Below are 24,670 nucleotides of genomic sequence, written 5' to 3'. Positions count from 1 at the left end.
ATAAACTAAAGGGAGAAGGCTGCACTAATTTTATTTCTTTTAAATGCAAAAGTTTGCAAAATGAGATACTTGTAGAAATCTCTAAAATCAATATTGTTTGCTAATAAATTTAAAAGCATACCTTTTGTAGACAATAGATAATGTATAGAAAATTACAGGACGTCTGTTCAATGTTACTTTGCATGTTTGGCTTGGAATACTTATTGTTAATTTATGGTAAATTTTATTGCGTGTGTTTTATTTAGTCAAAAAATTTATTCTTTTATTTACTTTTATAATTACATGAGATCTGATTTGTAAAATTTTATAGAAAAGTAAACTGGTTAAAAGTTAATAAAAATATGATTCACATTGACAGTAATTAAGATTGCACGTTTGCTACACGAAACCTTTATTTCAATTAAAATTTTATCAGCATAATTTTAAGAACAATAAACAATTTTATTTTTGTTTTTATAATAATTTGGAATTCGAACCTGCTACTCATAAGTACACTCCGGTAAATTTTTGGTTGAACCTTGCAAATTAAACAAGTCACACTAGACGAACTATGTGTAGCAAATGGACCCCGACCGAATCCAATATCCTCCAAACTAGGACCGACAAAACAAATCACACTAGGTGAACCATATATGACATATAAATTTACAAGCATCGGGCAATCACGAGTTCACACCACACTACCATACCACTCCACAATAAACAAATCATATCATATCATATCATATCATCATATATCATATATATATATATATATACATAAAAGAGCTCAAAACTGGACCCATATTTTTGTAAAATTCTGTAATCCTGCAATCTCAAGAATTTTGAAATTTTTTTTTTTTAATTACAATTTTTTAATTTTTATTCATAGATTTAGAGTTTATTGTTTTTTTTAATTATCAAGATAAGTGATAGAGGATGTGAATGATAGTTTTGAAATAGTAGGATTGGGATGGTAGTTTTAATGTTAATGGAGGAAAACTTTTTTTTTTTTTTTCTATATATATAGACATGTGAGGGAAGGATAATACGACTAAACGGTGAGAATAAGAATATTGAAATTTATTATCATTGATGCATTTACAATGAATTGTTGTTTTTTTTATTGATAATATTGAGTTGTTTTGCTATTCTTCTTTATTAATAATCTTTTTATATATATTTTTTTTATAATTTTTAGATTTTTTTTTGTTCTTTCTAAATTGTTTATTTTGTTAGTGTTTTTTTGTGCAGCCATAAAGTTGGAATCTCAAATACTTTTTTGATAAAAATTTTTTATTGATAATATTGAGTTGTTTTGTTATTCTTCTTTATTGTTGTATTTTTTCTGACGCAGCCATAAAATTGGAATCTCAAATACTTTTTTGATAATTTTTTTTTTATCGATAATATTTTTTTTTATTGATAATACCAAAAATTTTATCAATAAAAAATTTTTTATCAAAAAAGTATTTGGGATTCCAACTTTATGGCTGCACGAAAAAACACTAACAAAATAAACAATTCTGAAAGAACAAAAAAAAATCTAAAAATTATAAATATATATAAGATTATTAATAAAGAAGAATAACAAAACAATTCAATATTATCAATAAAAAAATATTATCAATAATTCAAAACTGTCATTCACATCCTCTATCACTTATCTTGATAATTAAAAAAAAAAACTCTAAATCTAAGAATAAAAACAAAAATGTGGGGTCCATTTTTGAGCTCTTTTATATATATATATGATATGATATGATACCATCTTCCTTATCCAATTGTGTGTTTATTTCACCAAGCATAACTTTTTTAAGAAAAATAGATAAAAATATAAACTTTTCTTTTTAGAGTAAAAAAAGAAAATGATATTTTTTTACTAAAAAAAAAGTTATAATAATTTAGATGACAAAAAAAAATGAGAATAAATTTGAATAAAAGAGAAGTATTAATATAAATGATGTGTTGCTAATAGTAATATAATCGAGTGTTGTTTATTAGTATATTGTGTGTATTTATCAACATATCGTGTTCAATACAGTTCGGAAAAATTCAGCACTCTCCGGCCATATATATATATAGAGAGGATAAATGGTCATAAAGGATTACAGTTACATGTGTTTGTTTGGAGATTCGATTTTAAATACACTATTCATCTTATTTTTTATCCAAAAATATCTAATCAAACACTTATTTTTTATTTTTTATATTATACTAAAAATCAATTTTACATTTAAAATATTACATCAACACTTATTTATATAACATTATACAACTATTCAAATGTAAAATTTTTACTATTCAAATTTCAACTTAAAATTCAAACTCCCGAACAATCAGAAGCAGATGCTGAATTTTTATTTTTATTTTTTATTTTTGTATTTCTTATGTCCTTTTCATTTCATGCAATTTATTTATCTATATTTGTTTCCTTCCTTTTTAGCTTGTTTTCATTTATTTTTATTACTATACTTGTATTTCGTTTATTTGATCCAACTACAACAAGTTTTATTGCATAAAATATATTGCCCATTAATTTTAATTTTGTGTGCTTAATATTATTGGTGTTTTTGAATTATTTCTATTAAAATAAAAACTTTACATTAGAATACAATATACATTTTCAAAAGTGACTCAAGTAATGAATCAAAATCACAAATGTAAACCATCTCAAGTACAAATATGGACATAGAGAGATCACACATCATTGGCTCATTGCTATGTTCTTCTAGCAGTATTTTTAATTACCATTCTCTAAAAAATAATAATAACCATCAAATATTTTATATATAAAAAAAAATTCAAATACTCATTAAAAATTAAAAAAAAAATTAAAAGCAAAAAATCAAAGGTCAAATATTCAGCTTAAAATAATATATTTTATATTTTTAATATAATTTTTATATCACACTTAAAAAAAACTACTTCATCTAAAATTGTTGGTGAGACGGACCAGACTTTGGATATTGGGCCTTGACAGGGTCATGGGCTAAAATTCATCACACTTATTTTTTTAAAAAAATGAACAATCTTATATTTTTATTTAATGAATAAATATATTTATATACATTCAAATTTTATGGAGTATAATTTTTCATTTTTTTTTTATCTATATTATATATTCCATCAATCATATAATTATATAGATTTGGTTCGACACAAATACTAAAAAATAATGATATTTTGATGTTGAAGTGAGGTAGGTAAAAAATTAATAATATTTGATACTCTCTCCGTCTACTTACAAAGTAAATATTTATTTTTGGCGCGGTGGGTAGTTAGAAGCAGTGTAATAATGTGATGTATAATAAGAATATTTATGAAAAAAAATAAAATATTTAATAAAATATTTATTTTGTAATAGTACGTTTCAAAATAAAAATATGTATACCTTTTACTTGTATTGATGGGGTATTATATTTTGTAATATATATATATATAGTTTAGGAAAAATAAAATTCAAATAATAATTAAAAAAATTAAGACAAATAAACACAATCTTAAATTCTAACTCTATTCATAATTAAGTATGATCTCATTCCTCTTTAATTCAAAAATCTCTTGAGATAAGTGGCAAGGCCACATGGGGGTTTGGGTAGCTCGAGCCTATCGAGCCGTCGTTTTCGCCGCATACATCAATTACATTATTGATTATATGAATTGTCTAAGTGATTATATTGGAACAATATTTATCAAGTTAATATTTTCATATTAATTGAATATATCTGGTTGATGCTGTTTTAAATAAAAAGTAAAAATTTTGAATTTGAAATATAAAATATGAAAAAAATACAAGCAACAGATGAGAGATAAAAAAGGTGATTCCAACGCCAATTTCTTTGAAATTGAAATAAAAAGTAAAAATTTTGAATTTGAAATATAAAATATGAAAAAAAATACAAGCAACAGATGAGAGATAAAAAAGGTGATTCCAACGCGAATTTCTTTGAAATTGAAATAAAAAGTAAAAATTTTGAATTTGAAATATAAAATATGAAAAAAAATACAAGCAACAGATGAGAGATAAAAAAGGTGATTCCAACGTGAATTTCTTTGAAATTGATGCTGATTGAAGATATCTTTTGCCAAATGCGAGATGCCATTTTATATCTCTCAAGTCGGTTATGGGATCGTGTGCGCCGGATTACCGGTCGGTTGCAACCGCCCTAAAGAACCGTCTTATAGTTGCAACCGTCTTTAGTAATTGTTCTGATGCTACCAACTGACCAACCGACCAACCGACCAAACAGATTACTGACTGTTGCCCTTAGTTAATGTGTGCAAACCCACCCATTTTTTAGTGTTCTGATACTACGAAATCAGACATGCTGCCCTACTAGTTTGTCTACAGGTCCAAATTTTTGAATTTATGTCCAATAAAACCTTAAAATATTTTAATACCCACCAATATCAAAATGTATATTTTCATTATTAATTTCATTCAAAATGATAAGAATATATATTTTTCAATCTCACCAAAATTCTTTTTTTTTTAAGGCAGAGCAACTCTTGCGCCTCCATCACTGTTTAACATATATAATTTTTAAATTCAATAAATTTATTCAAAAAATTAATTTATCAAATAATTAAATTTATTATTTAATTATTCAAACAGTTGAAATAGAGTAGCTACCTAAACCTAAACCAAACTCATAAAACGAAAACCATGGATACAAATGGACAAACTGATAAGTATATTAATCAAAGTGATTATTGGTAGATTATAATATAAAATTTAGGTGAAGGTTCGAGAGTCTGACCAAGTGATTATTTGTAAAGATGCTTTCCGTTTCCAATCCTTTAAATAAAATAAATTAATGTGACAATTATTTTTAAAATTTTATTATACGAGTTTGTTTGATTTTTTATTTGAATTTGAATTTAATATTTTATAAAATAAAATAATACCAATATTATAAAAATTGTACAAACAAAATACACTATCTGTCCAGTTGGAAGTGTGACATTTGCTTTTTACACATAGATTTTTTAATATTAGCGTTATATTGGATTGTAGTAAAAAGAACAAAAATACCCCTGTTAATATGGTATAATATAAAAGTAATGACATTTGTGTAATATAATGTAAATTGAAGGGGTATTTATTATGTTAGATAAGTAGTACAATTACTAAATTAGGAAATGATAACTTTTTTTACAATAAAAATAGAAAATGATAACCTTTCAATAGGAGAGAAGAGAGTAATATTTTTTCCATTATCAAAATTTGTGTTAATTTCTTTTGTATTTTATAAAGGAATTGAGATTTGGAAAATATAGAAAATAGTAATTTTAAATTTTGACATAGAAATCAAATAAATTTAATAATTTTCTTTTATATTTAGATTACTATTTTTTATCTTAGCCAAAAGGTCAAGAAATGAGAGTTGTGTAATTTGTAGATTTTAGAGAAGAGATTATTATTCAAATTCTTTTTTACTTTAAAAATATCAAATCAAATAATTATTTTTTTTCCTTATATTATACTATAAATTTGTTTTACATTCAAAATATCACATCAAATAATTATTTAAATTCAATTTTTTAATATTAAAAAATTCAAACAAAAAAATTAAAATTCACAAACAAACACACCCGAGATGTATTTATTTTGATTTGATTTGTATTTAATATTAAAATAATATATATTGAGATATTTTGTAAAAAAAAATACTATCTCCATCCCACAGGGTGTTTTGGCGTAGACACGAAAATTTAAGATAAATATAATTAATAAATAATTAAGAATATATTAGTGAAAATAATTAATCTATAATATAAATAAAAAATTTAAAAATTTAAAAGAAGATTAAATGGATAATCAGTTTTAAAAAAACGAAAGTGACATAAGACATGAGACGGGCAGAAACGACAATATGAACATGATAAGTGAGACGGAGGGAGTATTTTTTATAAAACGAAAATTCAAAATTTAAAATTTAAGAAATTTGAGGGTTAAAAAAAATAATACTACTCACTTCCTTTGTCCAGTGAAAAAGTTTTATTTTTCATTTTTTTCCGTGTCAAAACAAGAGTACGATTTCATAATTTAGTAATTGTACTAAGTACCTAACATAATAAATATATTTTTAATTTACAATATATTATACAAATATCACCACCTTTATATTACACAATAATAATAAAAATATTTTAATTTTTTTACTACAACACCGTATAATATTAATATAAAAATATGCGTGAAAAAAAAAAAAAAAATGTTACTTGTCGGGACGGAGGAGCAATAAAATTCATTAAATAAACAATCGCAACATGTTACATAACAAATTTGACAGGTCATGTTTTCAGGTAATTTGAGTCTTGAACAAATGATCGGACGGTTAGTTTCACGTTGCTTATCCTGCAACCGCACACACCATATAAGTATTCATTTTATATTAAAGGGCAGTTCCGTAAGTTGACGATCCGGTCAATTCAAATAACTCTCCACACCGTCGTCGTTATTTTCCGGTGCACTTGGTCTACATAGACCAACCACTTGCATCACGACACGTCATCTTGTTGCCCACTTTCACGGAGGGTATACGTGTGGTCGCTGTAGACATTCTTTTCTTCCGTGATAGGGCGCTGCAGTCATCTGTACGAAATTGATTTTGATTAATGATTATGCGTGAACTTATGAAAATGAACCACTCGGCGGCGAGGGCAGTGCTCCGGCGCGTGGTCGCCGGTGGATACTCGCCGTCATCGGAGGGGGTGCGAGTGTGGACGCACAGCAATGCGTCGGCGGTTGGAGGTGTCCGAGCTCAGGGGATAGGTATGGTGTTGATCGGATGGCGGCGGATGATGAGCGCGTCGGTGGAGCCGAAGGCGGTGGTAGATAAGAATCAGAAAAGCAACGACGTGGCAACGGAGTCGAAGGCGGTGGTAGATAAGGATCGGAAAAGCAGCGACGTGGCGACGGAGCAGGTGAACATAACCGGTGCTGTGGTCTCGAGCTATTGGGGCATTTCTAGACCTAAAATTACAAGAGAAGATGGCACCGAGTGGCCTTGGAACTGTTTTATGGTAAGACGAATCTCATATCATCGACGTCTACTGCTGTAGTTAATGGCTATATCTCTCTGTTAGTTGATTCGATCTGTTTCTATGGATAAATTTTCTACTCTGGCTTGCAAAAATCAGCGGACTGATTCAAGTGAAATTATGAACTGTTAATAGCAGTGTTGTCAATCAATTGAATGCATGTTTTGTTCTGAACAGATCCATAAATTTTATACTCCCTCAGTCCAGTAGCAAATACTGTTTGTAGAAGCCCTAGGTAATAAGATCTGCAATTTTGATGAATGTGTTGGATTAACCTTGTGGATTCATTTGATCTGAAATGGAAAACGATTCTGTAGTCCATGAATTTCTGTAGTCATAGTTAAATCTTGATCTGAATCTGATTTGGTATGGGACAATTTTGGAATTTCTTACTCATCTTAGGCTGGATGTTGAATTATCTGCACATTATCGGAAATGGAATCTGCCAAATAGCTTCATACATAGATGATAATGGCATCTGGCTGCCAGCCTCTTGCATAAATTATGAACTAGCAACTGGTAATGTCTTCATACGAATGGAGTTTTTCAGTAGTCTGAACATTTAGTTGATTACTTCTCATTGCGCAGCCTTGGGAGAGCTATCAATCCAATGTATCAATCGATCTTTCGAAGCACCATGTTCCCAAGACATTTATCGACAAAGTAGCATATCGAACAGTAAAGCTTCTCAGAATTCCAACAGATATATTTTTCCAGGTCTGTTGTCTTAATCTTCCACAATGCTTAATAACCGAGAACACTCCTGACGAGCCGAAGGCAACATCTTGTGCTACAGAGGCGGTACGGATGCCGTGCAATGATGCTTGAAACCGTCGCTGCAGTTCCGGGCATGGTGGGAGGGATGCTGCTGCACCTGAGGTCCCTGCGTAAGTTCCAGCAGAGCGGAGGTTGGATCAAAGCGCTGCTCGAAGAAGCAGAGAACGAGAGGATGCACTTGATGACGATGGTGGAGCTGGTGCAGCCCAAATGGTACGAGCGACTGTTGGTGCTCGCCGTCCAGGGAGTCTTCTTCAACGCCTTCTTCATCCTTTACTTGATGTCGCCAAAAATGGCGCACAGAGTCGTCGGATATCTGGAAGAAGAAGCAATACATTCCTATACAGAGTACTTGAAAGACATTGAAAGCGGCGCCATTAACAACGTCCCTGCTCCTGCCATCGCAATTGACTACTGGAGACTTCCTAAAGACGCGAGGCTGAAAGATGTCATTACGGTGATTCGCGCCGATGAAGCTCACCATCGTGATGTCAACCATTTTGCTTCGGTAAGTTTCAGTTTGAGGAATATGATTGAACAGATAACAGAATCCATCTTCCATGGGAACTAAGTCGGCAGTGTAATTTAAAGGGAATTTTGGTGTTGTGCAGGATATTCATTTTCAGGGGAAGGAGCTGAGGGAGGCACCCGCACCCATAGGGTATCATTGAGGAAGACGATCTCTCTGACTACAATGCTATCTATCTCTATGTGGTACGTACTTCACTATCTTCTTCATGCTTTATTTAATATGTGTATGTATATATATGTGATGTTTGTGACACCAGTGGTGGTAAAATAAGTGGTGAAGTGTGTAATTTATGAAATGAGGCTATATCTATATATATATATATATTATTGAATTTGGAAGTGCATGCATGTTCTCTGCTTAGACAAGATTTGAAAAATAGTAAAAGTTAAAATATTTGATGGAATGATTTGTAAGATTGGAGTTTGTTTTTTATTTCAAATAAGAAATATCGCTATTCAATTTTGTATGTAACATGATTTTCTTATAAAATATTACATTTAAATAACATTTTAAATCTAATGTCTCATTTCAAATTAATTTTAAAAAGTATACAAATATAATTAATTGTTGTAAATCATGGATGTTATTTTATTGTAAAATTCTTTTTTCAAATTATATATATATATATTGAAATTTCAAATTCTAAATTAATTTTATTGTTAAAACTTTACTTCCAGTTTTTTTGTTTTTTTGATTAATAGTCCTTAATTTCGCCACCAACTTTATTTAGAAATCCCTCGGCAACCAAACAGCCTTTTATAAAATGTTTTTCATCTTCTCCAATTCGAATATTAAGAGAAAAACATGGCTCCAAATGAATCAACAACAAATGATTGACGCACAAATATGTAATAAATGATCATTGTTAATCCAAAAATGGCCTAAACAGCGAAACAAAGCACAAAAAACATCATCTTTTTCAACCTTCGATAAACTATCAAAATTTTATGTTTCTATTTCGTTCCAATAAGTCTAGATTTACCTCAATGGCGTACAAAAAAAGAAGCGACACTTCAATAAATATATATATATATATATTTTTTAAGGAAGTCGAAATTTTGATTCAAGTGTAACTCATCCAACTATCTATTGTATTAGGAGCAGGCGCGTCGACCTCATAATGGCTTATGACACTACAATCCAATGATTGACAAATCCAATGATTGATTTGTCAAGAATTATTTTCACAATTTGGACCAACAAATATAGACGTAAAGAAACTTTCGATTTTTTTTCACAGGGCGGTTTAGGATCATCGGTATCGTCATTAATCAAAATTACACAATCTCCGACGAACACTGATTCTACACGCCATCTTATGAATTTCTTGGCATAACATTGTTCATCAACAAATTCTAATTCAACGTATTCATCTTGTGACACACTTTGAACAAAAATAATCAAAACAAAATTATCTTATCGTTCTGTACAGGACATCGGGTTTAAGCAGGTATGACTATTAATTGTAGGCTTCCTCACACAATTATTTATGATATATAAATGCTATTTACAAATTTTGGGTATGACTATTAAGGTATTGGCCATTTGATTGTTCATATTTTATTGAACATTTCAACTTTTTCCATCAACAAATGCACATTTCAAGAAATTGTACACTTGAATAATACAACAACAATGTTACAAGTGTACAAATGCACGTTTCAAGAAATTGTACATTTGAATAAATACAATAACATTGTTACAAGCGTAAAAATAAAAAAATTGTTGCATTGATGTTACAATAAAATTGAAATTTATTCCGCAATAAAAATATCTGATTTCTACCGTCAAGACTCGGTATTGTAATCTGTCACACTGATCAACATGTTCAAACCTCTATAGTCATCGGTTGAGTCGGTATAACCAATGCAATGAATTTACATACAATGTAATAAATAGTTTCATATTTATAAAATAAAGTCGGGATATGCTCTCCTGTCAAAAGTAATAACTCGTGAAGCACATAAAAACAGATAAGTACTCATTTTCCGGAAGCAATAACTCACGAGACACATGGAAACACCAACTACATTTTTTATAATGACTTGTCCGTGTTCATTTCACCAAATTGCGATAATAATCCACAATTATTTTAACACGGGCAAGTACCATATATTTTAAATTTTCATGCAACACTAGTTGAAAGCGCAACGCAACGATTTTGCAAAAGTTTCATTAAAAAAGAATGAAAACAATTCAAAATCCAAGACTGCCACACGGCGCTTCCAACTAATGTCACTGACAAATCAACTATACATTTTTCAGATCTAAATCGACTCGAATTTTAGTATTACTTTACGCAGCTGAAAAATTTGACGATATTTAAGATTGTCTATGAATGTGTGAGTGAAAAAAAAAGAGAGAGATGTGTGAATAAGTGTGTGTTGAAAGTGGTCTATATATAGATACAAGCCATAAATTTGTAAGAAACTAGCAATAGGCAGAATAATGAATTGAAAATAGTGTAGTAGAAGTCGAACTTTTTCTTTGTTGGAATTTGTTGAATGCTTTTTTTCCAAATAATTAAAGGTGTGGATTTTGAATGCAAAAATTAGAGTTAATAGCTTTTCTTTTTGGTGGGTGTGCTTTTCTTTCTTTTGATTATATTTTGGTATAACAAAAGTGATATTGTATGTTAAGAGAATTGAGGGAAAAAAAAAAAAAAACAAGATGGAGTGAACAATAGTTGTTAAATTTGAAGGGAAGAAAATGATGATATATAGAGAATATCTCCGTCCAGAGTAGGGGAGAAAAAATTGCAATAAATATTATGGATATATGACAAATTAATATTTTTAATTTTTTGGAAAAATCGCAAAAATTGTCCAATATGTGGTCAAATTATTGTTTTTAGACATATATTTTTCAATTTCTTAAAGTAGGACAGTAGCTCTTTCGCCGGCCTTATTTATGTCATCCGATGCCGAAAAATATCACGTGCCGGTCACGTGTGTAGACGTGAACTGGCCGTTGCGGACGTGTAACTCGCCGGTGTTGATATGTCAGATGACGTGGTCGTCGTCGGCAAGTGACATGGCGGAAATTAAAAAATTGAAATTAATATTTGTTGTTTTTTGCAATTTGGCCCGATTGGACCAAATTGCAAAAAATAACAAATTTACCACAACCGATTGATCCATAACACACCCCCAATCGATTCTCAAGAACCCTAAATTCCCCAATTGATCCGTAAATCGTCAATCTCGTCCACTGTGGCCGCTCACCGCTGCTCCCTTCGCTTGCGGACATCAAATCATTTGTCTTCCAACGTGATTCTTTCGTCGACATGACACGAGTGGAGAATGGAGAAGCATCATAGTAGTTCCAGTGAGTTTTTTTATTTTATTTTATTTTTATTTTTTTATTTTTTCCTTTTACTAAACTTTGTATTTCGTAGGGTGATTAATCTTCCAATCTTGGTGAAGTTATTGATAATTGGGTGTTGCTTCATGTGTATCAATTATACATTTCGAAATGTGTTGATGTTCGAAGGTAGAATATCTTCGTTTGCATCTGGTGAGGTGGAATGCTACTGTGGAATGAAATCGGTATTGCGACTTCATGGACGGTCGATAATCCCGAGAGAAGATTCAATTGTTGTATCAAATCCAAGGTAAGAATTTATGTTATAAATTAGTGCATACGATATAGTATAAGATGAACACTCATTGTATTACATGTGGATTATGTGTAGAAAGGAACACACTCCGGGTGCGGTTTTTTTCGGTGAGAAGATCCTCAAGCTAAGGTTGTTAGCCCCGGGGTTGTTGAAAAAGATGAATGATCGAGGGACCGAAATTATAAATTTGAAGCAACAAGTTAAGAAATTGAAACTTATTACTGTAGTATGTTGTGTTATGCTAGTGATACTATGTGTATGTATGCCATAGAAAATTTCTGCCAACGAATGTTGTGAAATAGATTATCGAAATTGATTGTATGTTTGCTCGGTTTAGTAATTTGAATTGGTACTACCGTTTAGGCATAACGTTTTGTATTTGAAATTAGTTATAGTAGTATTAACGCCGTGAAAGAATATATTGTATTTATATTAATTAACAGTTAGTTTATTTTTTTCAAAAAAAAAATCATTTACTTAAAAAAATAATAAATTTTGAAGATGAAGATTTTGCTCACATTTAGACATGAAAAATAAATATTTAAAATATTTTTATGAAAATAATAACAACAAAGAACAAAAATAAATACATGATAAATGTATATTTCTAATACTATATGAAAAATGAGGCCGTATGTATAATTGTGATGAAAATGAAAATGACAAAAATAAAAACAGAAATAATCATAATGTATAAAAAAAAATCCATCTAAATATATTAATAAAATCTAACAAATTCTGCGAAATAGATTTTTTAAAATTCAATAAAATATCAAATAAATATACCCCTAATTTAATTCAAATGTTTATATTTTTTAAGTAACAGTAAACCCTGTCAGTAACTAGTAATCTAAAATGAACACCATAACTTTTTGATTCATTATATCATTTGTGCACTTGTAGCATTTACATTTTATACCAAAATATCTTTTCACTTCTATAAAAAAATTATTATTTTTTTTAATTTTTTCTTCGACCCATTTATAAAAAAATATTAATATATTACATTCATTTATTATTTTTATATTTCTTATATAATTTTCTATATTTTATATAAAAAATATTTTTTCAAATTATTTTTACAAAACAAACACACCATAGTATTCTTTAATATAAGTGAAAAAAAAATATAATGTTACAACTACATGAGAAAAGTATTTTTCATTTATTAATCATTTTTAGAAAAAGAAATCTACTCCCTCAGTCCCGCAAAAAATGAACCAATTTTGTTAGAAACACAGTATTTTAGATAGTACAGGTTAGTAAGTTATTATAATAAGTTATGATAATATTTTTTTTTGAATGACATATGAATCCTCAACGGCTACCGAAAAATGCACACTGAATGGTATTTTAAATAATTTTTTTTTAATGGATCATATATTAAAAGTTTAATTAGATTGATTTATATTTGTTAAATATAATTAAAATTAATAAACTTATATTTTTAAAATAGATCATCTTTTGTTTTAAAAAAAAAAAAAAAAAAAAAGAGATTTGTGACAACCGAGGGAGTATTATATAAAGTTGGGCAAACACAGGGGAAAGATGTCTTTAAGTATAAAATGGGCACGTGATTTATGAGTACGTATGATTGTATGAATAATAAATAAATCAATAAATAATAGTGCTGGGTTTCGTTTCCCTCAACTACCCGAGTTAGTCCTATTTCTCTCCTCTCAGCTTTACTTTTCCCAATCCATAATCTCTGACCCCAATCCATAAACCCGCCTATACATACATACATACATACAGCGTATAGACAACAGGGCAGGGCGGAGGGCTCCAGCTATGGAGTCCGCATTGCTCTCGGTTGGGGGTTCCACAATGTCGGCGGCGGCCCTTTCCAAGTTCCGCAGTTTCGCTTCAATCCATCTCGTTCTTCAGCTCCACACCCGTTATCCCTCGACCACACCGCTCCAATTTCGTCAATTTCGTGTCGGGGGAAGCGACTTGCGGCAGGTGGGATCCGGTTGCTTGAGGCAGGGCGTTGACTCGGCTGATTTGAGACGGCTGAAGTTCGTTGCTAGTTATGCGGCGTCGTTTGCGTCCGGCGGGGGTGGGTTTCGCGGAATTGGTGGGAATGGCGGCGGCGGCGGGGATGGTGCGTCGGAGGGCGGCGGCGGGAAGCCCCGAGCAGTGGCGTCAGGGGCTGCGGATGCTTCATCTTTGAGCTCTGAAGTTATCATTCTCGATGTTGGAGTAAGCGCTTGCTTTATTGAGGGATGATGCTTTTCCTGGAAAGCTGTATTGTTTCCTGTGTTCCATTACTGTAAATGAACTTTATGGGACTTCTGTAGACGATTTATGGTTATATGTTTATAAGTTTGCTTATGTTGCAGGGAATGACGTGCGGGGGTTGCGCGGCAAGTGTGAAGCGAATTTTGGAAAATCAAGTGAGTACATTGAAGGGGATACCTTCTATATTCCATTTACATTTGCTAAAAAGAAAGAAAATAAAGTTTTTAATTTACATTGCAATCAGGAAGAGTCGAGCTATTCATATATTTGCTATTTTACGTTTCTTGTTAAACAATGTGTTCTTGTTTGAGCTCTGACACTTGGCCGCCAATTTCAAGTTTGAACTGTTTCCAATCATAAAGCAATATTATTACTATCTTTTAACTAATTGACTTTGTCCTGGGATTGGATTAGTTCTAATGCTATAAAATGTAATATACCTTGAGATTGAAAAGATAGATAGCACATCTATCAACTGTCTCTTTGTTGGGCATTCTTAATCTTCGGAAAGGGTATAAATGCTTTAGTCTATCCCTAAATTGTTTCTTTACATCTTTTGATGTCATATTCTATAAGATAACTTTAAGGCCCCTGAGGATTACTTAGTTTGTCTTTTGTTCTCTTTCTCAGGATGATTCTTTAGCTTCTACTTCGGCTTGAGTCTCACATTGCTCTTGGTCTTCTTAAGTCTGCTATTGATTCTAGTGCTTTTTCTTATCAATCTAATCTGAAAAATGCTTGAAAGATCTGAAATATATAGGTGTTTTGGAAAATTGAATTGTCTAAAGTTAGTCAATTTATGACCTTCACCTTAAAAAATCCATTGGAATGTTGCAATTGGTATTATAAGATACCTGAAAAGGTGACTAGACAAGGTATTTTATTTTAGAAATATGGGGTGTGTTTTTTTAGTATTTTTAGTTTTTATGTTAGGTATGTGGAAATGTGTCAGTAATATAAAAAAATAATATTTTGTATTAAATTATTGATTTTTTTGAATGGATAGAGCATATATATTACTCCCTTCGTCTACATAATTTGTGCTCATTTGAGCTGGACACAGATTTTAATGGATATAATATTATATTAGTTGATTGTGATATAAAGTAAGGTTATTTTGGCAAGTATATAAATGAGTTAATGAGGTGAGAAAAATTTTGATAAATTGAGAGTGTAAGTAGTGATGACATATTTTAAAATAAATGTAATGTTGAAGGTTATAGATTAGTAAGTGTGCAAGAGTTATTTGTTATAAATGGAAAGTACATATTTTTTGTGGACAAACAAAAAAGGAAAACAACATAGATTTGGTGGATACAGGAGTATATATTTTGTGTGAATAAGAAACATATGCGAGCTTATGTAAGCTCCTGCTTTTTAGGAAAGTGTTAGATTTTTTATTTAGTGTCCTATTGTTTCTTCTTCTATTTCTTTTTTGTTTTGTTTGGCGTTTCATATCTTCTAGCAAGTGTATAGATTTGTGTATTTTTGTGTTTAGAAATAGATTGAGGCATTATTTACTTCATTAATTTGAAGTTCTAATGGTCTATATCAATTTTGCATTCTTCATTAGTCATTCCTTCATTCGTCTTCTTTTCTTCCTAGATATTCAAATGGTTTCTGCCTTTTTATGTTCCTGTTTTTTGAGGGTTTATCAGTTGTTCTAATTCTGGCCTAGTGCCACTTCTAACTGTTTTCTTCTCTTCCCTGAATAAAGAAGATGTTGAATTTAATGCTTCTAGGGCTTGTGTGGTGCAATAGAACTTTCATTAATGTTCATATCAAAATATTTTTCCATGTGGTAAATTTTCATTTCTTTCTTTTTTTTTTTACCTGTGGAGTCCTCCAACGATTAAGGCCCATTTGGAATGTTGTATGTTTAATTGTTTACTATCTTATTTCAGACTTTTATCTTCTGTTTTAATCAATCATTTCCCTGCCCATGGTTGTCTTTCCTTTTTCATCTTAATTCTTCTATTCCTTTGAAGAAAGACAAATGAATGGGCTAGGAAAAGAGGAACTCGAGGAAAATGGGATGGGTTGGACGTTGGGAAATAAGAACAACTTAATTTGAGTGTGTACAATTGGGACGAGCTGATTGTTGTAAGATGTTTGCATTAAAACTTGAAGATAGTCAGTGTCATTACTTTTAAAACAATTGTTGATGTCTTAATGTAGGAATTAATTATATCTACAGTTCTTTGCATATATCTTATATCAGACGTTTTAGTAAAGTCTACTCCTGGTAGTATAATTGATGACCAATGCTTTCAAATGCTGAACAGCCACAGGTTTCTTCCGCCAGTGTTAATCTCACGACTGAGACGGCAATCGTATGGCCCGAATCTGAAGCCAAGGTTGCACCCAAGTGGCAAAATGATTTAGGAGAATTACTTGCTAATATTTTAACCAGTTGTGGGTTCAAATCTAATCTAAGAGGTCAGCAATCAAGTATCTTTGAGTGGATTGTTTATAGATTCTTTCTATTGTTGTGTTTATGTCACTCATGATAATGCATTTAAGGCTGTAATTTTACCTCAACGATATAGTAGCTACTATTGCACTTTGAGAACTTTGCATAAGAAATATGTAAATCTTGCTTCTCCTCTGGCCGTGGGCTTGCTGGTGAAGATTCAAAGAGGTCATAATCATTGACATGTTCCCAACATTTATGGTCTCCACATTTATGCAAAGTTGTTTCCAAATACTACTGTAATGATAATAATCACACGTTCTTTTTTTGTTCATTTTTATATTGCATTTCTGTTGGTGGTAAGATGGTTTTTCTAATGCCAGTGTATAAACTACTAAAATGCCAGTATAGAGCTAATTGGGTTTTCAAATTGATTTATAACCCAGGGTCTTGTATATATATACATTTCTCTGTTGTGTAAGCAATTCTTATCTTTTCTATTTCTTATGATGTCTACCTTGATGCCATAAATTTGATGGCTGAGACTGCATTATTGTTTTACTTGAACTTTCCTGTGCTTAAATAGTGACTTCACAGTATCATTGCACACAATTAGTGATTGTGTTGGCATGAATGCAATAGAATGAGGATTGATCCAAATATGTGCTAGAATAATCACTTTGTATTGTTATATATGGTAATGCCTTTTTCTTTGTATACATGCAGATTCTGGGAAGAGGAACATCTATGAGACATTTGAGAAGAAAATAAATGAGAAGCGCAAATTGTTAAAAGAAAGTGGTAAAAATTCTTGAGTATTTATTATTACTGCCTTACTGGAAATGTCTATGTGGTTTATCTTCTAATTACACGAGATCGATTGCCAAAGTATGAAACTTCTCTTATCAGCTTTACTTGCATCGGTTCATGTGTTTAAATAATGGATAATAGATGCTAGTTTACTTAATGTATCTTGTCTCCCTTTTTAACTCATCATTTCGTCCACGAGATTCTACGACTTAAAAAATCCAAGTTTGACCTGACCAAATCTGATTTAAATTTGTTCTTGATGCAATTCAAAGTAATATAGCAACTTCTTATTTTTCCATGTAGTTGAAACATTATGTTTGGCAGGTCGTGGACTAGCAGTCTCTTGGGCCCTCTGTGCTGTGTGCATTATTGGTCACCTCTCTCATTTTTTTGGAGCAAAAGCTGCATGGATCCATGCATTGCACTCCACAGGATTTCATATGTCTTTGTCTCTGTTCACATTGCTTGGACCTGGTCGTCAACTCATTTTGGATGGTCTGAAAAGTCTACTAAGAGGAGCCCCAAATATGAATACACTAGTTGGTCTTGGGGCTTTATCATCCTTTGCTGTCAGTTCATTGGCGGCATTTGTACCAAAACTGGTTAAGTATTTATTTTTAACTTCCGGATGCATTTTTTCTTAATTTAATGTAAAGCATATCGTGTGATTCATAATTTCTTGGATCTGGTTTTGTTTCTTATTTGAAGAGCCGCAACTGAAGATAGAATAAATAATTTTTTTGTATATATTGATAAGTGAACCAATGACCACAAAAACATATGTTATGAAAATATATTTGCTGTCCAGCTGGTAAGTCTTGATTGAATCTCCGTGATTAATGTTTTTAAGTTAGACAATCTTCATGCCCATTAGATATGTTTCTGCATTGGACGGGAGAGCATTCAGTTGTATGATTATCTTGGTTTGTTTGATTCTAAACTGAAGGCATTATTTTTTTTTGTTGTTTTTGGTTATGCTAAATACTATGATTTCCTGGGTTATGTTGAAATAGCATAAAATATCTTATACTAATTTAATTGCACTATATACCATTGTTTTATAAAATATTTTGCTAGAAATACCCTAAAAATTAGACAAGATTTTTTCATATTTTTTATAAAACAAGAGGGGATGATGCATAAAATTAACAGTGTACTTTTGTGCTATTTCAACATAGTTCGAAGGGGTTTTCTAGTGGTTACCTTTTCTTTTTTAAAACCTTTTCAGGTTCTCCTTTTTGATGGGTGAAAATGTGTGTTTTGGTAATTATATTTAGTGGATGGTAATTTTAGTTTGGATTGATTAGATTTTGGACATTTATATATTTAGTTTTATCCAATGATTGATAGAGCTGATGTTGAGAAGGTGATACTGATTGAATTGTGATATTACATAGTATATGTGCATGCATAGGTAGTAATTTGGATTTTACTTTGAATGCAGTGAATGGATAGTAATGATTTTGAAATTTTGTTTCAATAAGAAACGGAATATAGTAGTCTTGAATACGTTTTTGGGTGTGGAAAAAGTGAGAAGGTAGCCAGATACATCATTTATTTTTCAGCTGTAAAATTTACTTCACTTATTAATTGTTTTAGAAGTCAAACAGTTTCTGTGCACTGTTAAGTGTCTGGAAGGTTGACCTTTACTGATATTTTTTGTTATACTGATGTGAAAACTGCATTCTATTGAATGATTTTTTGGTTTACCAGGGATGGAAAACATTCTTTGAGGAACCCATAATGTTGATAGCTTTTGTCTTGCTTGGCAAAAATCTTGAACAAAGAGCCAAAATAAAAGCAACTAGTGATATGACTGGCCTTTTAAGTATTTTGCCTTCCAAAGCTCGTCTTCTGATCAATGGCAATGCGGAAGATTCGAGCTCAATTGTTGAAGTACCTTCTAACAGTCTTTCTGTGGGAGATCAAATTATAGTACTGCCTGGTGTAAGTACCCCATTTAATATTGTAACAGATAGAATTCCTTGATCCTTCAGAGTATTTATTTATATTATGAGAAGACATTCTCATTATGTGTAGCTGTGTTTTTGCTTGGGGATCTATGTTCTTATGTGTCAAACTTGTTCAAAATTCCTAGCACATGGCTTGAGCAAATGTCATATAGCCTTTCATATTAATTTTGCCTTTTGTCTTTTCCTTCCTTCTTTCTTTCTTTCTTTCTTTCTTTCTTTTTTTTTTTTGTCATATTTTAGGACAGAATTCCAGCTGATGGTGTTGTTGTAGCTGGCAGAAGCAGTGTGGACGAGTCAAGTTTTACAGGAGAACCTCTTCCTGTCACCAAGTTACCAGGGGTAAGCCATTACACTTTTTTTTTTTTTGGTCCCTATGTTTTCACATGTCAAATAGTGAAGCAAAAACATCTTAATAGATACACTACGTTGCTTACATACTATCCTATTTTTATTATGTATTTTGATGGATACAGGACTTCTGTCAATGGTTTTGGGGTTTTTTAATCTAAGGAAGTAACTTTAATTCCTTGTATTTAATTTCTTTGCCTTTCAGATATCGCAGGAGTCAATAATTTCATTCTTGAATTCTTATTTCATAATTTGTTTTGTTCATAGTATCCAGACTCATATAATGCATTTATGTACTAGAATGATGTTGCAGCTGGATGCATAAATTTAAATGGACAAATAACTGTTGAGGTAAGAAGACCAGGTGGTGAGACTGCTATTGGTGACATTGTCCGGCTGGTAGAAGAAGCACAGACTAGAGAAGCTCCCGTACAACGGTTGGCTGACAAGGTCTGCTATTTGTACCTTGCCTGTTGTCTCTCATTGATTATGATAGTACTATCGTACAGTACTAGTTTTAAGAAATCTTTTCTAGCAATCAGAATAGAAAACAGTTTTAGGAAATCTTATAGTAGGTATCAGAATAGGAAATTGAAGGGCAATTGACATGTCCCCACATGGTTTGTCGTGTTATTACCCAAACTTTGATTGTCTTAACTGAAATTTAAACAGAATACTTAAGTAAAACTGTAAAAGTAAAATGATCACAAGAACTTGGTAAACCAATTTGGTAACTATCTACTCTGGGGAGGGACACTTCTTTTTCCACTGATGCCACACATCAAATGTAAACTTCACTAACAAATCATCACGAAGGATCCTTGGACACACACTCCCAAACTTAGACTCCTCGGAACCCCCCCCCACACACACACACAGAGAAAGTCCAACTTGTTGTGTAGGAAATGTCAACAGACATGCCACCAATGCCTGCTTGAGATCTTTGTGCGATACAAGCTTTATGTGTCTCTACACTTTTTGAATTTATCATAAAGCAAATGTTAGGGAAATCAATATCATTGTTCTACAATAAAAAAATCAGTATCTTTTGTTATTGCCATTTGTGCAAATTTGCTTCCAACTTAATGTTTATAGTTTACTGATAAACAATGATAAGTTAAATAAAATTACAGTCTAAATAGGGTGGTTGCACCGTTGTAGTTAAACTTCACAGTCGATGAACTATGATAGGTTGGGGTGGAAGAAGCTTCAGTCGTCTAAAACTAAGAGGTTTTTCTCCACATAAAATGCTTTGGATGTGTTAGCGCATAGGTCACATACTTATTTTATGATCTTGTCATAGTGTCACAGCAATATTATATTGTATAACTGCACCTTTCATTGGATAAAGGGTATGCTTCTCTATTCCCAGTTGGATTGGAAAATGGAATCTTTTTCTGTTTACTATGTACTTTTATGTTTACATCGCCCTTATAGAATTTTCCTATATCATCATCACCATACATTTGATTAATGGAGTATGCTATATTGCTGGAAATTACATCTGCTTGATATTAAACCACTCTTTTGATATGTTTATTTTTAAAACTAGGTTGCTGGACACTTTACCTATGGTGTAATGGCACTTTCTGCTGCCACATATATGTTCTGGAGTCTTTTTGGTTCACGAATTATTCCTGTCGCCCTTCAGCATGGAAGTTCAATGTCGCTTGCATTGCAGCTTTCTTGCAGTGTTCTGGTATGAATGCAACTTTGGTGATTTATCTAAGACCCTACCCCGTATGTCAATGGTATAAACAGATAGATAATGTGCCTTTTTACATGAGCTACGATTGTTATGACTCATATAACCTAGCCTTTATATTGCATCTGTCCTATTTCCGATAGTAATTGAATTCTTCATATTATAAATATCGTGTGTGTTCCTGTTATGCTGCTCATCGCTCATACTGAACTCACTGATCCCCCTCTTGTTTATCGTGTACAGGTTGTTGCATGTCCATGTGCACTTGGGCTTGCAACACCTACTGCTGTCCTGGTAATGTTATGTATGAAAAATGTGGTTTCAATTTATGTTTCCACAGGTTAAAAAGATCTTGATGGTATTGTCTGTATATTATTAACATCTAGGTTGGAACTTCACTCGGTGCTACTAGAGGACTGCTATTGCGTGGTGGCAGTATCCTGGAAAAATTTTCGACAGTGAATACTATTGTATTTGACAAAACTGGAACGCTAACTATTGGGAGGCCTACTGTGACCAAAGTAGTAACACATGATGATCAAGTAAATATCGCACAGTTGAGTATGAAACTATCCCATTCAATCACTCTTTTGAACTAAGTGTATTTGGGTTCGTTTTCTGCCTATTTTCCCGCTTCATAGCTATTTTTAGAAATTGGTATCATTATATCATTGTTGGTATAAATTATGGTCATTAGAAATTGTTATTGGATGTATAACGAACATTTGTATCGACTCAAAATAAACATGTACTGTGAAAATGTGTCTTTGCACCCTTTTTATCTTACCATTTTTTCATTTGCTAAACTTGCCTTCTCATTATTTTTTGGTTAACGATCGTCCTTTCACCAATGATGGTCTTGATTGTTCTTAACTCTTCCACTGCATCACTGGTGATGAGAGTTCCATTTTAATATTCCCATGTAATTTTCATGCCCTATATATGTAAATTTACACTCTGGATATTGTGTTCAAGTATTCAGTGCATTTTCTTTCTTTGTCTTCTTGTTAGCAATGTTCTAATTTTCATTTCTTTTGCTTTCATTGCACTAACAAGCTGTATGCCGATGCAGACTAGATACGACTTCAACTCATAAATGGTCCGAAGCTGATGTACTTCAGCTAGCGGCTGGTGTTGAATCCAACACAATTCATCCGATTGGCAAAGCAATTGTGGAGGCTGCAAGGGCTTCAAACTGTCCAAATTTGAAGGTACCGTTTTACATGTACATTCAGCTTATCTTCTCCACATTAGCACTTATTTTCATTGTTCTTGTACTAAGGTCGTCCTGAGGATTCTTTTTCAGGTAGCAGAAGGAACATTCACTGAGGAACCTGGCTCTGGTGCAGTGGCGACTATCAATGATAAAAAGGTATCCGTCGGTACCTTGGAGTGGGTTAAAAGGTAATTATATCCTTATCTACAGAATTAAAATAATGATAATAAATAAATAAAATTTGCAAGGGGTTGAAAATCAATAGTCCCAGTTCACGTATCACTATGAATTGCACTACCTTTTCCAAGTTTGCAACTAAGCTTTAGTTTGAAATCACATCTGGTTCGGTTAAATGCTTGGATATTCATCTTACTTTTCCTATGAGTGTTATTTAATTAAAATGAGTGTTTTTTAAACACATGTAGGAATGGAGTTGGAGAGATTCCACTCCAAGAAGTTGAGGAGTTCAAGAACCAATCAATTGTTTACGTTGGTGTCGGCAATGTCCTCGCTGGAATAATTTATGTCGAAGATCAGATCAGGGAAGATGCCAGGCATGTTGTCGAGTCGTTGAATCGCCAAGGAATCAACACTTACCTTCTCTCTGGTGATAAAAAGAGTGCAGCTGAATATGTTGCATCTGTTGTCGGTATTCCAAACGAAAGGGTAAGACTTTGTCATATTTGAGCATCGTTATCTGAATATAAAATTGGAAGACAAAGCCCCAAAAGCTGGAAAGCATATTATAACTCTAAATTATTTTCCTGTGTCCATTTTATACTCCATTCTATAAGAAAATGAAAGGATTTTAGCCAATGTATCGGTTAATCGCAGGTGCTGTACGGAGTCAAGCCAGAGGAAAAAAAGATGTTCATAAGCAGGCTTCAAGGGGATCAGAACATTGTTGCCATGGTGGGGGACGGAATAAACGACGCAGCAGCTTTGGCTTCATCAAATGTAGGAATTGCCCTTGGTGGCGGTGTCGGGGCAGCCAGTGAGGTGTCTTCTATTGTCCTGATGCAGAACCGATTGTCCCAGGTTTTATTCGCGACTCTGACCTTATTTTAAATATTTATTGCTTTGTTATGGAGGGACCTTTTTGATGGCTTTTCTCCTTCAGTTGCTCGAAGCTCTGGAGCTGAGCAGACTTACTATGAAGACTGTGAAGCAAAACCTTTGGTGGGCTTTTGCATACAATATTGTAAGTCTACTAGTGTTTTGTGCCCGGACTTCATTAGAAAAACTTGTGGTTTTGCACATTTCATGCCTAGGAGACAGGTAAATTCAGAGTCTTCGATTACCTAATCGGGATTTGTGTGTCGCAGGTTGGAATCCCGGTAGCAGCAGGAACATTGCTGCCTGTTACTGGAACCATGCTATCACCTTCAATTGCCGGTGCGCTCATGGGTTTGAGTTCTATTGGCGTGATGACAAATTCGCTGCTACTGAGATTGAAGTTCCTATCGAGACAGGAATCCTTGGCAAAGACACCGCTGTATGCCAAAGCCCTATCGAATTCTGGGAATGATAGAAAATGACACTCTGCAACGCCCACACTGCCGCTAGATGAAATGATCGAAATCAGCACTGAATCGATACAAAATAAACACCAATTGAGAGATGATGCAAAGCTAATATAGGCATTTGGCTGAAGATGCAATAAAACCAACAGTTGGTGTCGAATCAAATGCATTGATCACATTTATTCTATGGGTAGAAAAGAAGCCAGAAGAAACATCAGTCGAAGTTATTGCAGAAGAAGATGGAACAAGTCCAGTAATAGTATAAGGTACTTGCAAAAATAATCTAATACGACTATAGCATCATATGTTTTTTAGTCATTGGATTATTTCCATTATGAAAGCTAAGCTGATACTGATTAGGATTTGTTTGTTCACGCCATTGTGCTGGTCATTTTGTGTTCTTGTATACTATTAAGGAGGATGCCATTATTCAATCCAATCTAAATAAATGTACCTGGAAATCATGCTGGTTGTTGTTCATATC

General features: G+C 32.2%; 3 protein-coding genes across 4 annotated transcripts; all 3 read left to right on the top strand.

The window, feature by feature from the left end:
- Window positions 1–6,468: 6,468 nt before the first annotated feature.
- On the top strand, window positions 6,469–8,737 carry LOC127260760 (ubiquinol oxidase 2, mitochondrial). Its single transcript, XM_051288673.1, has 4 exons — window positions 6,469–7,011; window positions 7,618–7,746; window positions 7,826–8,314; window positions 8,418–8,737. Exons 1-4 carry the CDS (start codon window positions 6,604–6,606, stop codon window positions 8,475–8,477), a joined length of 1,086 nt encoding a protein of 361 aa, XP_051144630.1. The 5' UTR covers window positions 6,469–6,603; the 3' UTR covers window positions 8,478–8,737.
- A 2,258-nt stretch (window positions 8,738–10,995) lies between these two features.
- Window positions 10,996–12,265, top strand: LOC127261264 (uncharacterized). The gene is made up of 3 exons (XM_051289533.1): window positions 10,996–11,665; window positions 11,831–11,951; window positions 12,033–12,265. The coding sequence occupies exons 1-3, from the start codon at window positions 11,641–11,643 to the stop codon at window positions 12,226–12,228; spliced, it is 342 nt and encodes a 113-aa protein (XP_051145490.1). The 5' UTR covers window positions 10,996–11,640; the 3' UTR covers window positions 12,229–12,265.
- A 1,349-nt stretch (window positions 12,266–13,614) lies between these two features.
- LOC127260775 (copper-transporting ATPase PAA1, chloroplastic) lies at window positions 13,615–24,653 on the top strand. Of its 2 annotated transcripts, none has more exons than XM_051288691.1 (17): window positions 13,615–14,159; window positions 14,300–14,353; window positions 16,484–16,637; window positions 17,338–17,412; window positions 17,746–18,023; window positions 19,135–19,368; window positions 19,635–19,733; window positions 20,043–20,192; window positions 21,295–21,441; window positions 21,691–21,741; window positions 21,834–22,003; window positions 22,520–22,658; window positions 22,754–22,851; window positions 23,089–23,329; window positions 23,498–23,701; window positions 23,784–23,864; window positions 23,989–24,653. In XM_051288691.1, exons 1-17 carry the CDS (start codon window positions 13,749–13,751, stop codon window positions 24,199–24,201), a joined length of 2,799 nt encoding a protein of 932 aa, XP_051144648.1. In that variant the 5' UTR covers window positions 13,615–13,748; the 3' UTR covers window positions 24,202–24,653. The 2 variants fall into 2 exon arrangements, with proteins under 2 accessions (XP_051144648.1, XP_051144649.1); XM_051288692.1 differs by having other exon boundaries at window positions 14,131–14,204.
- Window positions 24,654–24,670: the final 17 nt, after the last annotated feature.

This window comes from Andrographis paniculata, unplaced genomic scaffold (genome assembly GCF_009805555.1).
Source record: "Andrographis paniculata isolate CXL003 unplaced genomic scaffold, ASM980555v1 Contig62END, whole genome shotgun sequence".
In the NCBI taxonomy this organism is placed as follows: Eukaryota; Viridiplantae; Streptophyta; class Magnoliopsida; order Lamiales; family Acanthaceae; genus Andrographis; species Andrographis paniculata.
This window is presented reverse-complemented; position numbering and strand designations above follow the sequence as displayed.

Excerpts from the sequence above, each read along its gene's own strand:
- LOC127260760 (XM_051288673.1), top strand. The coding sequence starts at position 6,604 with ATGATTATGCGTGAACTTATGAAAATGAACCACTCGGCGGCGAGGGCA. Across the intron at positions 7,012-7,617 it reads GGCCTTGGAACTGTTTTATG|CCTTGGGAGAGCTATCAATC; the intron begins GTAAGACGAATC and ends CTCATTGCGCAG. Across the intron at positions 8,315-8,417 it reads ATGTCAACCATTTTGCTTCG|GATATTCATTTTCAGGGGAA; the intron begins GTAAGTTTCAGT and ends GGTGTTGTGCAG.
- LOC127261264 (XM_051289533.1), top strand. The coding sequence starts at position 11,641 with ATGGAGAAGCATCATAGTAGTTCCA. Across the intron at positions 11,666-11,830 it reads GAAGCATCATAGTAGTTCCA|GTAGAATATCTTCGTTTGCA; the intron begins GTGAGTTTTTTT and ends TGATGTTCGAAG. Across the intron at positions 11,952-12,032 it reads ATTGTTGTATCAAATCCAAG|AAAGGAACACACTCCGGGTG; the intron begins GTAAGAATTTAT and ends GATTATGTGTAG.
- LOC127260775 (XM_051288691.1), top strand. The coding sequence starts at position 13,749 with ATGGAGTCCGCATTGCTCTCGGTTGGGGGTTCCACAATGTCGGCGGCG. Across the intron at positions 18,024-19,134 it reads CGGCATTTGTACCAAAACTG|GGATGGAAAACATTCTTTGA; the intron begins GTTAAGTATTTA and ends TTGGTTTACCAG. Across the intron at positions 22,659-22,753 it reads CAAACTGTCCAAATTTGAAG|GTAGCAGAAGGAACATTCAC; the intron begins GTACCGTTTTAC and ends ATTCTTTTTCAG.